The following is a 17,193-nucleotide window of genomic DNA, read 5'->3' as shown; positions in this document are numbered from 1 at the left end:
CCTCTTCTCTGGTTCTCTCTCTCCTTTCAGTCCTCATTCACTCCCTCTCTCATAGCTCTCTCTCTTTCTCTCTTTCTCTCTCATGGTGCTTGGTTTTTTCTAGCGTTGCTGGGTTTTTTTTTCCTCTCTTACGGTGTGGTTGGTTGAGATCAGCGTGGGTGTGCTTGGTTCGACATGGGTAGTGGGTGTGCTTGGTCCGGCGTGTGGTTTGATAAGTGTGTTTGCTTGGTCCGGTGTAGGTGTGCTTAGTTTGATCTCCATCGATCTGCTGTGTTTCGATGGTGGATGGTTGCGGTGGCGATGGGTTTGATGAGTGTGGGTGTGTATGTGGGGTTGGGTTTGTGACTGATGTGGTGGTAGTGGTGGGGGGTTGCCGTGGTGGTGGTGAAGGTGGGGGTTGCCGTGGCAGTGGTTTGTTGATATAGGTTTGTGCTGGTGGTAGTGGCGGTGGTGGGAAGAGGGCAATGGGCATGGTGGTGCCAAGTTTGTTTGGTTATTTTATAATGGGTTTGTGGTTGGTTTGTGGCTGGATATTTGCTGGGTTTGTGGTAGGTTTGGTGTCATGGTGGTTGCTATGTGGTGGTGACTAGGTTGCTGTGTGGAGGTGGTGTGGTTGAGAGGGTGGTTGCTGTGTAGATGGGTGGTTGAGAGAGTGACAGGTAGACAGAAATTAGAAAAGAGTAAGAGACAATTTTATATTATTTTATTGTATAATTTATATTATTTTAATGTGTTATATAAAATAAAAGTTGAGATATTGGGTGTGTTGTAAAATAATATGGTATAAATGATAAAGTAGTTTTTTGGGATGGTAAAATAGGATAGAATGACATTTTCGAATGGGGATGCTCTTACAGGGTTGTGATCGTACTTGCAAGTTGCAAGCTATAGAGAATTTGGCATAAACATCACAGAATTTTTGGACATAAGAGTTCTACATGATTCCAACATTTTGACATTTGTGCTGCCAATCTTGAGTAGTAACAAAAATAGTACCATTTTTAGGACTGATTTAAAGCCTGATTTGATTGATGTTTAATAAGAATTTCTGGCCCTGAAGTTTTGGCTGAGGGTGAAATTGCCCCCACTTTCATGCATAGGTGCTCAGAAACTTACATGACAGCCTAGGTACCTTCCTATTTTTAACTTCTTCAAGGTCGAACACTATTCTAACGCCATGTACAACCCATCAAACAGTCTCGATAAACCTCCTGTAATTCCAACATCCCATTCCACTGAAATCCTTTGAGCTTGTTTGACAGTGAATCTTTAATCCTTACTTGATACTCTTTTTCCACTCACCAACTTCAGACATACCCCCAAACTCCACCCCACCCCACCCCTGGCCACCTAACTAAATTCCATGGGCTCCCTCAACCCTTATTCTAGTGCTGACTTTTGAAAAATCTGATAACTAATTTGGCATCAGCACCATGGCAAGTTGGGGACACAAGCTTTGGAATAAGTTGACAGATCAAATGGGTGACTTACACCATGCAATAGTGAAGATCACTGATTCTCTGTATGCTTAATTTATGTTCATAGAAATAAAAGAACCCGGCACAAACTATAGTAGCCCTAAATTTCATTAGGCTATGAATTGCATACTACACCAAATGTGCCAGATCAATATACCTAAACCTTATGAATACATTTCTCCATAAAGCCATTTTCATCACCATGGCCCTTGATATTTAAAGTGTTTCACAAAACTATTCAAGTGACAGATCTACTCAATTTGTATTATAGCATGCAGAAAAGCATCACCATGAACAGTTATTAGCACTAGTTACCCAAAAAAAAAAAAAAAAAAAGGAACAAGACGATAAAATCAACTAATTTGATCCATCTTCCTGCATAAAAACATGAGGGCCACTCAAGTAAGTTAATAAGCATCTTCTGTGTGTTCTTCTTGAGAGCCTTTAGTTCATCATCAAGATAATGAATTGGAATGACAAAGCCCTTTAAAAGTCCTTTACAAAACCCCTAACAAAAAGTTCCTCATGCTTATTTGATCACCTATTTTTAACTCAACACACAATATGCACTTTGTTAACACACAACAGAATTCACAAGATACCTCAAAATGCAAATCCACTTTAGGCATAAAAAATAAGAGTGCACACAACTGAAGATAAATCTGGCTTCTAATGATTGCCAGCAGATCCAATTTAAGTTTCAATCTAGCTAAAACAGATATAAGTATAAACGTATGATTCTACTTGTTTAATGAGAACGGCAATATTATTGTAACTCAAAAATGCCAAGACATAAAAATGGACAAAATCTAATCCCAGTAAAGAAATGTAAGTACAAAGTCAAACTCCAAATCAGCTCACATTGAAATCCAGGCAACAAGGAATATTGAATTGAAATGTATGCATATCATTTTCTAAACAACCCATATAACAGAAATGGAGTTTCATTGCATTTACATTTACACTTTGCAGATCTGTTAAATCCTTTTTTTTTTTCTCTTTCACCTTCTTCACTAACAACCCGCAAATCGAATCCAAAAGCTCTCAATTCTCATTCTCTCTCTCTATATCAAAACTTTGTTCCTGAAATAGCAACACCAAAGATCCTTTAATTAAATTATTCCAATTCAGTACCCCAGATAAAAAGTACCTAAGCTAACATTAAGATTTTGCATTAGGCACAGTGAAGTGGATTTAAAAAAAAAAAACCCAAATTTAAATTTCTGTTCATTTCAAAACCATAATTCGGTAACATTCAATTCAAGTGTTTGAATTTTGGATTTTCAAATTGTACCAATTTCAATAACATGAAATTACGGTTAAAAAAAATTTAAAAAGCAGTAAAAAAGGCACACCTATACCTACGTCTGTTTGGAGTAAGAAGAAGAGGAAGGGACACGTTTGGTACGGAACATCATGTATCCAACGGGTAATACCACTCCGATCATCATGATGGCAGCTCCGATTATGTATCTCAGTGGGCTCGGCGGTTCCACCTCTAATACTGTCCCGAACTGCACACGATCATAACCCCACCGCCCCCACAAAAATCAAAATTAATCCATGTAAGTAAAAAAAAGAAAATAGATCTGGGTTAGGTAGATCGTTTTAAAGAGAAAGATAAACTTACAGGCATTTTAAGATTGTAGCTGCTCGCGCGCGCGTGTGTTTTGTATATTGATTTGAAAGTTAAAATTATATGCGATTGAGGGATTTGGAGGAGTTGTTTGTTATAGTTCTTTCTTCTACCGAAGATTGACTAACTAGAAAGGAAAGGAAAGACGATGGTTTTGGTAGGAGAGAGGGGATCTGGGACCTGGGCCTGGGTTCTCTCTCCGGTAAAATTGGTCCAGTGAGGCTTCTTCACCACTCACTTTTAGCCACGTAGCTGATTCTGTAGAGCTTGAAGTGTGTTAGTACTGTTAGTAGTTTAGTACTCTTGAGAAAACCAGACAGTGATTAGCCCAACTTATATTTTAGCCCAACTTGGGGCTCGGCTCGGGCCAATTGTCGCCCAACCCCATAATTTTTTTTATTTAATTTTTTTAAGGCAGGTTTTGTCCAATTATTTTTGATATTTTTTACTTACAACAAGTCAAGGAGAGAGATTCCAACCTAAATTGATAATCTTTTTTTTTTTTTTTTAGAGAGAATTTCAACTTATGACGTCCGCTTCGAATGATAGCTATTTTCATTAGACCAAGACATGAGACATCAATCAGTTTTTGGTGTAGGTGTAGATTGAATTATGGATCTTTTATTTAATCATCAGAAATTTTACTATTTGAGCTAACTGGAACTCACAAATTAATAATCCCATTAGAAATTTAGACTCTACTACTTGGCCAAACTTACTTCCTTTGCTTTTACCTTGGTTTTGTTTTTTGGCTTAAAATAAGTGAATGAGAGAATTTGAATTTTAGTTCTAGTCTAGATAAGAATTGAGTAATATGAATATCACTAAATTTTAGAACTTTGGACCTTTCATATTGGTTCTTTTTTGGTTAGGTAAATAGAAGAGAGAGGAGGTGAGGTTTGAATTCGAAATATGGGCACCATAGAGAGTGTCAATACCATTGAACTAATAGCTCGAAGCCCTTTCATCAAGGACATAGCCAAGATTTTGAGTGAAAGGGGCTAAAGTATAAATTATAAACAAATAGAATATGGACTAATGATTATTTCATTTTATTTTTGTAAAAATTGTTTGCTAATTTTTTTAAGTTGATCTATGGAGTAGTTTGGGCTTATCCATGGAGGGGGGCCAAGAATTTGGAGGGAGAAAGGGTCAAGAATATTGAGTTGTCTAGGGACATACCCCATCCACACCCAATTCATAACATGCTTAAGTATCAACTTATGTGGTGTTGGATTTAAGTCTAAGCCTATGGCCTACTATGCCCCCCCCCCCCCCCCCAAAAATTATAAATAGATCCCAAGTCTCCCTATTGAAAAAAGAAAGCCTTAAAATGGTACAAAAACAAAGTTTTTTGATGATGGTTAATTTTTTCAAAAGAAAAAAAAATAGAGACTGGTTTTCTTTCTTTCTTATATCCCTAAGAAAGTCCTCCAAAATTTTGAGCCAATAAAAATCTAACTAAATTGAAACCTTAAATTGCTTCCTCAAAAAAAAAAAAAAAAAAAAAAAAAAAAGTTACGAGGGTGTTGATTAAATGGACTAGCTAACTATTATTAATTTGGAAAAAAAAAAGTTAATAAAACCTAAATATAAAAATGTATATAGTAATTTTGAAAAACTTATAAAAACTTAATTAAACCAAATCGCTATTAAGTGAATGATAAATGTTAAGGTTATTATAAAAAGATAAAATAAAATAATTTACGTGGTAAGAATATGATTGGTGCGAATTAAATAATATAAAAAATGAATGTTTGAATTAAATTTGTTTATGGTTAACACGTTAATTTATAAGGTTTATGTAGTAAAATTTGTAGGGACTTTAGCATCATTGAAATAAATGAAACATATTAAACCAGGAAAATAATGAATTTTAAATTAAAAATAATAATACAGAATATTAATAAGATTGATGAAAAATAAATTAAATATTAGTTAGATATTTAAATATTAAAAACTTTATTTAAATTTGCCCTAAACCTCAAATTATGGTAAGCCCGATGTAGAGAATATTCCTAGGCAGTAGGCAGGCAAAGACCTTTGACGCCTGTGATTCGTTAATAATTAAATACTGCAGGTCTCCAACAAAATTAGAAAGACTGGAGTTGAAGTTAGAGTTGGAGTTGGAGTTGGAGTTGACAGCAGCCACGTGTCCAATAAAGATCAACAGCTATAACGTCCAAAAAAAAAACAGTGAAACGACATCGTATAGCTACAGCTACTTGAGCTTCAAATTGTAAGGTAAACTAAAACGCCAGCACACTGTGGGTTTTGTGGGTTGTGTTCGTTTCAGTTTGTTGGACGTTGTAGGAGAGAGAGAGAGAGAGAGAATGAGCTTGACACGGAGAGTTTCAACAAGCCTCCCCCAAGTTATTGGATTTGCAAATAGGTCCTTCAAGTCCTTGAGATTCCCTGGCCAGTCCCTCGATTCCTCAAGCTCTTCCGTTCTCACCCATGGAATCCACGTCTTCCAATGCCCTGTAAGTCCCTTTATTCCCTATTCACATTTGCCATTGCAACTTCCATTTCCAATAATTCATTGGCACCCAAAACGGAGAATAGCTTCTTCTTTTTTTGTCTTATTGGATAAGTTTAGTTAAATTTTAATGGGCTTCTGAGATGAGAATGGAATTGAATTGAATTTGACTATGTAATAGGATGCGGTCGGGATTGTTGCCAAGCTGTCGGATTGTATAGCTTCTAAAGGGGGCAACATACTCGGCGCCGATGTTTTTGTACCTGAAAACAAGCGAGTCTTCTATTCTAGAAGGTATTTTGTTAGTTCATTGGAATGCTGTCTTGTATGTGTATGTTAATTTGTTTAATCCAATGTAGAAAGCAAAACAAAGAAATATACTTTGTTCTATTTAGTTTGTGTTGCTTATATACTAAAACCTAGTTTCTCAATTTTTGGGGTGGAATTGAATCAAGTGAAACGTTGCTGTCAACAAATGTGATAATCAAAGAGTTGCCTTAATTAGTGGTTTAATTTTGTCATTAAGTGCTAGGTGGGTTCTTAATAAGAGATAATTTTGAGGCAATGAATCGTGTATGCATGCGTGCGTGTGAGAAGAAAAATTGGCTTTCGTTATTTGTGAGTAAATGGCTGGATTGCTTTGATTTGGCTGTTGAAACACTTGTTTTTGTTGCTTTGGCATATGTCAGAGGGTGGTAGTGGGAAGGATCCTCAAAGTAGTGGTTTGTCTAGAATTGAATGTTGTTTTCAATTAAGTTCAATGTTTAAGGATACTTGATTTGTTGAACTATAAAGCTATATATTTAGGTAACATGCCTGTGGATTATTTTTGACTCTGTTACTATATATATGCGTGCAACATGGCAGTCAGTTTATTTTTGATCCTGTTAAATGGCCACGTGAGCAAATGGATGAAGACTTTAATAATCTGTCAAAAATGTTCAACGCAAGGAGATCTGTTGTCCGGGTGCCAGACCAAGACCCCAAATATAAAATTGCCGTTCTTGCTTCAAAACAGGTACATTTTGTTATTATTATTACTACTATTATTTTGATGAGTAAGTTTGGCCCCAAGGGAAGAGGGAAGGTGAGATTCAAGCTAATGACCTCCGCCTCATGAAGTGTGGTACTACTTTTTGGGTAAAGCAGGTGTATCATGTTATTTAAACTTGAATTAACTTTGTGCATATTTAAGCTCTCTTTTTCTTGCTGCAGGACCATTGCCTGGTTGATTTGTTGCATGGATGGCAGGACGGAAGACTACCGGTAGATATAACCTGTGTAATAAGGTGAAGTTTTGGGACTTCCACCCTTCAATGTATCCTATGCATTTTGATGATGTTGATTATGTTTTTTTTTTTTGGTACAGTAATCATGATAGAGGTTCAAACACCCATGTAATTCGTTTTCTTGAAAGGCATGGTATTCCTTATCACTATTTACGCACAACCAAGGAGAATAAAAGAGAAGGGGATATCCTAGAGTTGGTTCCGAATACAGATTTTTTAGTACTTGCTAGGTACATGCAGGTAAATCAAATTTTGTTGTTCTGTGCTATCACCTATTATTTTGACAATTAAAATGGAAAAAGTGCTAGTAGATGATGTTTATCATTTGAATTTCCAAATATTGTTTGAAGAGTAGGCTTTCTTTACCCTCCTGTGATCCTCAAAGTCAACAGATGATTACTTGAAATTCCATTGAATTCTACTGTATTCTTATTGGTGCTCTTATTTGAAATAGAAACCTTATAGAGATTTGTAGATTAATGGAATTACTCTGTGCAATATTTAAGATCTACAACATCAATTTGCCTTTGCAGATATTATCTGGTAATTTCTTAAGGAGCTATGGAAAGGATGTTATTAACATTCACCATGGCCTGTTGCCATCATTCAAGGGTGGGAATCCATCTAGACAGGTTCAGCAATCCTGCCTTCTTCATGGGTTATATAATTATCACCTTTTTAATCATTTCTATGCTCTCTTCCTAACTGCCTATTCATGCTTAATTTGCTAGATTGTGTTGGCAGGCTTTTGATGCAGGCGTGAAATTGATTGGTGCAACAAGTCACTTTGTGACTGAAGAACTTGATGCAGGGCCTATTATCGAACAGATGGTGATTAAATTTTATTTTATTTTTAAAGTTTTTTAGAATTTTCTCCATTTACTCTATGATGATGTAAACTTGATGTTTGCTGTCACGGTACCATCTTAAACCTCTGGCATGTTTAACCGTAAATTGTGGACCATGTATGCTTAGCGTGTACTTTTTTTTTTTGTGGGGGGGGGGGGGGGGTACAGTGTCTTTGACGTAGCCATAAAACTGATGATTTATGAAATACCTTGTTTTTTGAATATGTGTGTGTGCGTGTGCGCTATATGCCAAACTCCATTTTTGTAATTTGCTTCAAGATCATGCAGGCTTGTGCTTCAGATATCGTTATTAATAGTTTCGGACTGTTGCACAGAGTACTGGTAGTTGGCAATCAGTTTTCATCAATTATACACGATTGTTCCTTCAAATTATGAACAGCTTAAAGTACATCTCTATCCATTTTGCAGGTTGAGAGAGTTTCCCACAGAGATAACTTGCTGAGTTTTGTGCAGAAATCAGAGAACCTTGAGAAACAATGCCTTGCAAAGGCTATAAAGTCGTACTGTGAGCTGCGAGTGTTACCTTATGAGGGCAAGAAGACTGTTTTATTTTGAGGGTAAAGAAGTGCATAAAGTGGTTTAGAGAGGGGTTGCAAACTCTATGTATCATACATTCAATTCTTCATTTGAATTGTTCGCACAATATATTTCACTTGGTTCTGGAATTCAAATAACATGCGCAATCATTCATACCTGTACTTCATTCCTGAGTTGAACATGAGTTAGAATACATTGGTAGAAGACTACAAGATTTTGAGCATTCTTTGAATCAGATTCTGACCACCTCTGTATCTTTGTCAGTGAAGTAAATTACCCCGATGCGGAATCCATAATTTTTACCATCACCCATTATACTTTCATGTTGCCCTTTTTTGAATCTCTATGTAAAAATATGTCAATGTTGTAAAATTTCTACATTACTTGGGTTCATATATCTTCTCATTTTATTTTCCCCCCTTCTTTACAAAGTCAGCCAATGGTTCATATTATCAGACTAAACTAGGGGAATTTGTGTGCAGAAGTAGCTTCATTTTTTTTAGAGAGTTTTGTTTGAATTATAGGCCTGTCAAGTCTGGTGAAAGCATTAGTGTAAATTCCGAGCAGTGGAGTAGTATCTCAACAAGCAAATTTTCATTTGAAAACAAAACCAAGGACGTTGAACATGTGCTTCATGCTGATAGTTTAGTTGTGCAGAAATGTGACTGATGGTAGAGTGCCATCCTTTTCACCCATCCCTTGAATAAAACCTGAATAATGCATTTAAAATTATATTATTATTTTTAGTCAAATTTTTACAAAACCTTTCTTACTCCCCATGCCCTTACCACTTCTTCTCAAAAAAGTAAAATTACCAAGAGAAAAAAGATGTTAATTTGTCTTGTATTGTAGAATTATGGACATTTCCCCCATCCAATGGGGTCCATTTATTTTGCAAGCTTGATATTTGTGGGATTTTTTTTTTTTTTTTTTTTTTTTTGGTTTTGAGAAACGATATTGGTGGGAATATGTTTTGGACATATTCCCTGATAGGAAACTATTACTTAATAATAATAATAATAAAACCTCCTTTGTCCTTGAAGTTGGGTTTTTCCCTTTATTTTATTTTTTATTTTTATTTTTTGTCTTGTCGGTGGTTTCAGAATCCAAATTCAACATGATTTGTCTTCTATCTACTTCATATCCAGCAGATTTCCCTTTTCATAATGAGAAAACAATTGAGTATTGGAATCCATGTCATTTGATTCATTATAATCTAATTTTCCCAAAACTTCCACCACTAAAGCTTATATTTTATGTAGAGCTACAATCTTAATTGCAATTACGTCACCTTTGTGAATGATTATAGCATTCTGTAAGGTACGAGTATTACATCATAAGGAAAGCAAAACTTCTTCTATCTTCTGGGAGATAAATCATTTAAAGTGGTAGATCTGTGAATACATTTAATTACTTTAAATTGTTTAGTCAATATTCCACTCCGTTATAAATTTCTAATTACATAATGGCTTTGAAAAGTGAAAACTCTCAAGTAAAAATTTTCACATTTCTTGTCCTGAAAACAAAACATAGGAACAGTACGCTGCGTGCTCCAAAATTATGTGTATAAAAGAAAATCTTCTCGCATGAAATACGAGTATGGCACTAGTAAGTTATCTGTCCTACTTCTCACTACATATGCACAAAATACATCATATACTATTACTAGCACTAAGAAATTCTAGAGAGCCTTCAGTTGCTTCAATGCAGCTAACTCGACGAAGAAGATTCTGAATTTCATCAACCCATTTCTGCTTATGATTCTTGTTCTTGCACTTGAACTCTAGAAGACCTTGTGCAGTTTTGAGGCCGAAATAGACCTCGTCTGAAATTTCCCTTTCTTTTCTATACGGCCATGCAGCAACCTCATCACAAACTCCATAAACAACACCTAGAAGCAGCATAAAATATTCAAGTGAGAAAGAACCTAAGTGTGGAAACTTCAATATAATAAAGTGCTAAACACTTCCAAAAGAGGGGAAAGTGTAAAGAATTCTACGTTGTAAAGAAACCATGGCCAATAAGCTCTAGTTCAAATGGCACCTCCTTCCTTTATAAATAATGGAGTGGAGATTACGTTTTGGATTCAAGACCATGTGTATCTTGTTTTTTCTTAAAAAATAAAGAAGCTAGAAACAATGCCAAGTTTAGAGACTCGAAGCTTACACTTATTCTTCTTGGAGAAGGCTCCTCCAACATGTTTGCTTTTGATCTTAATTATGACCTGAAAATAGAGTGATATGAGAAAGCTAGACATGAGCAAACAATGCTTTAAAAAAAATAATAATAATAATAAATCAGGCACTCTTCCATTATTTTTTTCCTCTTTCTGTACCTGGGATTTCTTGTTGATGTAGACAGAGACATGCTTCCATTGTAAAATTCCTGTGAATTCCAATAGCAAGTGACTTAATATAGCTACTTAAACATGCTACAGGGGCACGCCCCAAAAAAATTGATGCTCAACCAGTCATACAGATTCTTTAATCATGCGAAATTATTAAAAGCAAAAGAAAGCATGAAATATAATATTCAATGTTCCGAGCTCAATGTCATCAACCAACAGTGTGGATGATATAGTCCAAATGTCTTATCCTTTTCCTTCCATTATTATTTCGACCAATAATAAGAAATGATTGAGGAAGAAATGTAGACAGAAATTAGAAATTGGTGAACCACACAACTAGCATTATCAAAACTCGGATAACATCCAGATTATGCATTCTGTTATAGCATGGGGTATACAGTACTTTAGATCTATATTAAACTGATTCTGAATTTTTTATGGCAAATTACCTTTTTGTGTGACTTGCAATAATTCTCCAACAAAGGGAGGACTCTGTTCCACCATTTGACTATGAGAAGCAGCACTCCACCAGTGGCTCTCTGTCAAACTTCTATCATAGGGACTTATAGATGCATTCTTCTTTGCTTCTTTTGGCAATCTTGCTTTCAGAGCTGCTTCTCCCCGCAAAGCTAATTTAGTAGGGAAGAAAATTTTATCAAATGAACATTAAGCAAAAAATATACCACAGTATGAAACCATGAATGACAAATTCATTGTTGCTAATTCAACAGTTGGGAAGATTTGACTGAGATGCAATGTTACTTTCCTACCCACAGTATGATTGACAGAGAGATCCAATTTTACTTTAGGATATATTTCTCTAAAGAACTTAATTTACAAAAGAAACAAAAAAGCCTAGATACAATTTTTGTTGATACTTGATATTATTCAAAACAGAATAATCCAAGATGTTTGCCAACTATTTCTTCGTTTTTCTCCCCCTCGATAATTATACACAAAATTAGTATTTGTGACCATTATTAACTATGTATCTGTAAGAGGTAAATTGTCTTTTAAGTTTTGTTGAAAGAGTAACTTATGATTTTGAGACTTCTATGGAAATACTTTTAATACATCATGCAGAGTAGAAAGACTAAGCAAAATGCCAAATACCTGTTGCAGCTGCAGCTGTGAGAGTCATTAGATCACCAGGACTTCGAATATCAACTGCTGATCTGACAACAGAAGCCACACGATCGTGATCAGCTCCAGCTAATTCAGCTAACTCAATGCAGTGTGATGCCAAGAGTTCTGTAGCTGATGCCAAAGCCATGTTCATTTTCGATCCTGAGCTGCTGGAGTTTTCTGCTGCAGCCACGGCAGCCAAGGCCGCAGCTAGTCCTGCGACTGAGACAGCAGAATGTGTGTGTGCATTTTCTACACGTGCCTTGTCTTTCTTCTTCACTGTGGTGATACTCGACTCTTTGTGGTAGAACCATTTTCCAAATGAACCCGTCCTCCGAGCACTGACAGGATTTATTAATTTGACTGGCTGCAAGAAAAAACAGGGCAATTATAACAAAGAATTTAAGCAGATGAAGAGAATGTTTCACATATGCAAGCAGCATTATACATGATTATAGATATATGTAGTTATGTTTGTTTACTAAGACAAGCCATTAATTAGGAAAGAATCCATTCCTTTTGGTGAACAAAGTCTGTACTTTGTCTTCCCTTATTTTGGCCAAAACTTTGGCAAATTAAGAACCATGATGAATGGGGAAAATTGCAAAGATATTAAAATTTTTAAGATAAATTAGGAAAATGATACAAATCCATATGTGGGGATAACTTACTAGTTGTGGTACAAGAACTACTTCTGGGCAAGTGTTGGGGTTATTGTCATGGAAAAATTCTTTCTGCTTTTCAGCAAGAGCCTTTGAAATTTCTGAAGCCGAAAGACTCCACGACCTTGACAAGAATTCCATAGGCTCATGTGGTGTTTGTGGTTGAGCAATCGCAGGCTTAGATGACACTATCTTCAGCTCTTGGTCTTCCTCTACATTTTCTAGCCCATGCAAATAGCTACCCCTCCAAGCTGATTGAACACCGGTTTCCATTCTTTCTTCTGGATATTAGAAAAATTTTCAAATGTTACGATCAGTTAAAAAGTTCTTTTCTAGTCCCTTCCTTTGTATAGGCCTTTGTCCTATGAAACTGTTCACAAATTTGGCTTTTCCTGTGACATCAAGCAAATCAAAGCTCAGCATATCACGGTAGGGGTAGACAACAAAGGACCCATGAAGCAGAAACTAATAAATTAGTATTTTGTACACTGATGTATTATAGAGAACCAAAAAAGCCAGGCATAGTTTAGCTGTCAATTCGAAAATACTTTTCTTGCTTCTTGATCGAAGTAAAGTTGCTTTGAGTTTTACTTTGTTAAAAAGGGATAAAAGTGGTCCAAAATGCTAAACTAACCGTGCATTGATATATAAAAAAAGAGAACTATACAATTTTCACATCCAATACTCAAAATTGAAGAACTGTTGAATTTAGTTCAAAAAGAGGAAACCCAATTGAGATTCGATCAAATTGATTTTAGAACTTCAATTACAAAGCGCCAAGCACACGTTTCTCTAACAAAAACTTCAGATAATAGAAATATAGTAAAAAGAAGCATAAGCCTAAAAAGGGACTTGCTTTACTAACCTTGACACATCAAAATGTCTCAAAGTCTCAACTATGAAATGAAACAATTACCCCATCACCTTCTTTGCAACACTTACACTTATATATAAAAGAGACACCCAGACAAGGTGTGACAGAATAGATTACATGAACACAGAACTAAACCTAGTGCTTTGGAACCCCATGAATTCAGGTGTGATTTCATTAGAGGAACCAGTATGACTCAAAGACAAACCGGAATTCACGAGACTCGAAAAATTAATATAAGTTTAGTTTAAGGAACAAACACAGAACATAGACCTGAATAAGCGGGAATGGTTCCTTAGACTCGTGTTTGGAAGCGCTAATCTCCATAGAAAGGCATTTTATTAAATACTAATATTATTGTATAATGTGAACCTGACTATGGTCGTCTTTTTATGTGGGTTTAGCGCGCTGTGGCTTTCGGTGGTTGGTACTGTAGTTTTAAAAGGTGCAACCTGGACCAGTCAATGGCCATGCATCAATGCATGGTCCTTGACTTGACGGTGGGACGGTGCAGCGTTTAGGGTCTACGTCGCATTTAAAAATCAAATAAACTTCCTATGTCCCGTGTCCAAGAAGGTATTTCAGAGTTTGTATCAAATGATACTTTCTGCTGTATCAAAATCTAATAGTTATGAAATATGTCAGTAAAAAATAATTAATTTATTAACAATTGATAGATATGTGTAAGTAAATAGTTATTTTTACATACATATCTCTCATTTATTGGGTTTTGATTCGGATGACTTGGTATCATTTGATACAAAATACTCATAGCCAGCTAAAAATTAGAGGAAATCGGAAAATTTAATGGGAATAAATATTTTCCTAGGTCCATGCCATTTTAACTAAGAAAGTCAATATTGTATCGATATCAGTTGTACTAAGGAAAATATATAGTAGCAGCCAATAAATCGATATTGGTACTTCTCTAAAATGTACTGAAAAAATACCGAATTGTAAAGGTCTATACCAGACATATTTCGGGTGTTTCAACTAGTACAATAAAAAAAATGTTAAAATTTTGATTTTTTATATAAAAAAAATTATTATTTAAGTAATATTTGGTTAATATAATTAAACTAATATTTAAGCTTATAAAATATATGAATTTTAAATTTTATATTGATAAACATAAAAATTAATAAATTCATACTTATATAAATAAATACAAATATATATATATATATATATATATTTGTATAACAATAATCCTGAAACAGTACACTGATTTCAAAATATTTCGTTCTCTTAATCAAATTGGAACGATCTCCAATATGAAATTAACTCTATCAGTAGTTGTAATATAGTAATATTCTATGTGGGTCACCTTGTGTGCATATAAATCCTAAGATAATGTATCCCTGGAATGCCTAATTATTACTTGATGTTGTGGCCTGCAAATCTGGTTCACTTGATCAAAAGCATGTGACATGTCATACATCTGAGACACCATGATGAACAAATATGTGTGTGCCTCGTGGGAGGGTAATAAACAAGATTGATATTTGTTTTAGCCTTACCATGTCCATAAGTTAGTTGCGAGTAGCCTGGTACACCAAATAATGGAATCCATTCAACTTGTCTGAACTGATCTAGCAAGAAAGATGGAAAAGCCTTGGACAAAAGTAGGTTTTAACTCATAAATTTTTTATCTATTAAGAGTTTGTCTGTCACGATGCCGACAAGAAACTATGAATTATGAGATCAATATTTACTTAATTTCCTTTGTAATTCCAAGCAATACTGAATATATATTGGGTCACCAGGAATATTGCACTCAATCAAAACACACCCAAGTAGGGCTGGAAATGAATCAGATTTGAAAGCTCAAATTATTGTGAAAATATTAATGTTTGTTCAGACCCTAATTTTAAAATTATGGCTAGATTGCTTTTACTCTAACTTAACAAAGTGCGGAACAAAAGTAAATATGCGCAATAAACCGGTAACACTATTCTAAGCCATATTCAACTACAATGAACAGTAAAAGAAAAGCTTAAAGAGTAGTGAAAAGAGATACAAACACAAGATAACTCCAAGACATGTTATAGAAGAGGAAATCGAAGAACTCGGTGAAAACCTATCTGCGACCCTCCAAGTCGAAATCGATCTACTAGCAAATAAAATTGGAGTACATGAATAACAAAAGACCCTCCAAGCCTAGCTTACCCCATGTACTTAAGCCCTCTAAACTTCTGTTACCAATGGACTTCTCGGAGTCTTGTCTTCACTAGCTTTTTAGATCCCGCAATTTAGCCCAATTGTATCCACCACTTAATGGCTCCTTCCAATGCTTCCCAAAGGCTCCAAAACTTGACTCAACACTCAGATTGGGTAAGGTAAGTGTTTGGGCTAAGAACCTCTCAAGGATGTAGAGATTGAGAGATAGGAGTAGAGGAAAACCAAGAGAAAATGTGTAGATGATTGTGGGTATAACAATCTCTAACTCTCAAGTGTTTTTGCTAGGATTTTCTCTTTGAAAGCATTCTTTACATTTTGTGGGTAATTAGGATATATATAATGTGGGTAAAGAATTTGGTAAAACACTTTTTTTTCTTTTTGCCAAATAGATAGTTTCGCTGGTACCTCGTGAGATGGCATTTCTCGTGAAATACTCACAAATTTGACAGTCTGGCATGACTTTTCAGCTTCTAGTCATGTGCTTCACACGTGACCTTTCGTGGGTTACTCTTCTCGCAAGCTTCTCGTGAGCTAGTCGCGAACTGTACTGATTCTTCTTTGAAGCTTGATTCTTTACCAATCTCTCACACTCATCCCTTACAAATAAACCCACCTAAATACAGGGAAATGATTGAAGAAATTACAATTAATTTGGCACAGAATTAAAGCCAACAAAGGTTAGTTGGAAATCACAACTTTACAAGATTGTTAGTTCGGCTTGAAAAAAAGCTTATTTATATTCGTTTGTTAAGAAAACAAACCAAGTTCAAACCTTAAGTTTATGCTTAATTATTAAACGAGCCAGGTTCAAATATAATAATATATTTGTGAACAAGCTCGTGAACATGAGAGTTCAATTTAAATATATATAATATTATATATATTGGGCAAATTACAACTTACCTATCTGTGGTTTGGCTGAAATTTAAGTGGCCTACCTGTGGTTTAAAATTTGACACTTTACTCACCTAAGGTTTGATCGAAATTTAAATTGCCTACCTGTGGTTTGAAATCCCATGATGCAAGTGTTCCGTTAGATTCTTTTTGAACTTATATAATCTTGTATTTTTATATTTTTTGTGTTTTTGGAGGTGAGAAATATAAAAGTGAAGCAAAATTACATATTTAGCCATGTTTTTAATAGAGGTGGGTTAAGGAAATCTAATTGAGCTAACCTCAGGTGGATAAAGTGTCAAATTTCAAACCATAGGTAGATAACTTAAATTTCAGCCAAATCACAAGTGAATAAGTTGAAATTTACTCATGTATATTTGTCTAAAAATATGTTTATATAGACTTGAAATTGGATTGTAGAAGTTTGTCAATAGGTTCATATGATATTAAAATATTATTTGTAGCTTATTATGATATAAACAGTCTATTAGTAGTAAAATTTTATAAAATTGTAAAGAGGTAAAACATTTTAGTCATAGTTTCACAATATATATGAAAAGAATAAGTTAATCAAGTAACTCATGATTAAGCTCAAGCTTGCTCAGCAAGAAAATAAGCCAAGCTTGAACATAAATTTTTTGTTTGGTGATAAACTCAAGCTTAGCTCGTGTTCAAAAAAAGAAAAAATTAAATGAACAAACTTGAATTTTTAATACTCGATTAAGCTTAGCTCGTTTATAGCCTTACATCCATGGTTGTCAAAATCACAATCTGGATCGTAGGATCGCATGATTTTACGATTCCACTTCACCAAAATGTTTAGGA

General features: G+C 34.9%; 3 protein-coding genes across 7 annotated transcripts; 1 reads left to right on the top strand and 2 right to left on the bottom strand.

Moving 5' to 3' along the window:
* Positions 1–2,222: 2,222 nt before the first annotated feature.
* LOC126709866 (uncharacterized) lies at positions 2,223–3,357 on the bottom strand. 3 transcript variants are annotated; one of them, XM_050410230.1, is made up of 3 exons: positions 3,109–3,357; positions 2,834–2,992; positions 2,223–2,561 (listed from the first exon to the last, which is right to left on the bottom strand). In XM_050410230.1, the coding sequence occupies exons 1-2, from the start codon at positions 3,112–3,114 to the stop codon at positions 2,840–2,842; spliced, it is 159 nt and encodes a 52-aa protein (XP_050266187.1). In that variant the 5' UTR covers positions 3,115–3,357; the 3' UTR covers positions 2,223–2,561; positions 2,834–2,839. The 3 variants fall into 3 exon arrangements, with proteins under 3 accessions (XP_050266187.1, XP_050266186.1, XP_050266185.1); XM_050410229.1 differs by having other exon boundaries at positions 2,840–2,992; positions 3,109–3,354; XM_050410228.1 differs by having other exon boundaries at positions 2,844–2,992; positions 3,109–3,346.
* Positions 3,358–5,264: 1,907 nt separating this feature from the next.
* LOC126709684 (formyltetrahydrofolate deformylase 1, mitochondrial-like) lies at positions 5,265–8,449 on the top strand. 2 transcript variants are annotated; one of them, XR_007649464.1, is made up of 8 exons: positions 5,265–5,597; positions 5,775–5,887; positions 6,461–6,611; positions 6,809–6,882; positions 6,963–7,122; positions 7,416–7,514; positions 7,614–7,713; positions 8,160–8,222. XR_007649464.1 is itself a non-coding variant. In XM_050410008.1 (8 exons), the coding sequence occupies exons 1-8, from the start codon at positions 5,448–5,450 to the stop codon at positions 8,304–8,306; spliced, it is 981 nt and encodes a 326-aa protein (XP_050265965.1). In that variant the 5' UTR covers positions 5,269–5,447; the 3' UTR covers positions 8,307–8,449. The 2 variants fall into 2 exon arrangements, 1 of the variants encoding a protein (XP_050265965.1); XM_050410008.1 differs by having other exon boundaries at positions 5,269–5,597; positions 7,627–7,713; positions 8,160–8,449.
* A 1,218-nt stretch (positions 8,450–9,667) lies between these two features.
* On the bottom strand, positions 9,668–13,674 carry LOC126709264 (VAN3-binding protein-like). Of its 2 annotated transcripts, none has more exons than XM_050409418.1 (7): positions 13,567–13,674; positions 12,432–12,814; positions 11,749–12,127; positions 11,085–11,264; positions 10,624–10,673; positions 10,455–10,512; positions 9,668–10,179 (listed from the first exon to the last, which is right to left on the bottom strand). In XM_050409418.1, exons 2-7 carry the CDS (start codon positions 12,693–12,695, stop codon positions 9,941–9,943), a joined length of 1,170 nt encoding a protein of 389 aa, XP_050265375.1. In that variant the 5' UTR covers positions 12,696–12,814; positions 13,567–13,674; the 3' UTR covers positions 9,668–9,940. The 2 variants fall into 2 exon arrangements, with proteins under 2 accessions (XP_050265375.1, XP_050265374.1); XM_050409417.1 differs by lacking the exon at positions 13,567–13,674 and adding an exon at positions 13,288–13,550.
* Positions 13,675–17,193: the final 3,519 nt, after the last annotated feature.

Source organism: Quercus robur, chromosome 12, assembly GCF_932294415.1.
Source record: "Quercus robur chromosome 12, dhQueRobu3.1, whole genome shotgun sequence".
NCBI classification, from domain to species: Eukaryota; Viridiplantae; Streptophyta; class Magnoliopsida; order Fagales; family Fagaceae; genus Quercus; species Quercus robur.
The sequence above is the reverse complement of the archived record's forward strand: the minus strand, read 5'-3'. Positions and strand labels throughout refer to the sequence as shown.

Coding starts and splice junctions, on each gene's coding strand:
- LOC126709264 (XM_050409418.1), bottom strand. CDS start 12,695: ATGGAAACCGGTGTTCAATCAGCTTGGAGGGGTAGCTATTTGCATGGG. Junction 12,128..12,431: donor TAGTTCTTGTACCACAACTA/GTAAGTTATCCC, acceptor TTTTTCTTGCAG/CCAGTCAAATTAATAAATCC. Junction 10,674..11,084: donor ATTGCAAGTCACACAAAAAG/GTAATTTGCCAT, acceptor TGGAATTCACAG/GAATTTTACAATGGAAGCAT.
- LOC126709684 (XM_050410008.1), top strand. CDS start 5,448: ATGAGCTTGACACGGAGAGTTTCAACAAGCCTCCCCCAAGTTATTGGA. Junction 6,883..6,962: donor GATATAACCTGTGTAATAAG/GTGAAGTTTTGG, acceptor TTTTTGGTACAG/TAATCATGATAGAGGTTCAA. Junction 7,123..7,415: donor TACTTGCTAGGTACATGCAG/GTAAATCAAATT, acceptor TTGCCTTTGCAG/ATATTATCTGGTAATTTCTT.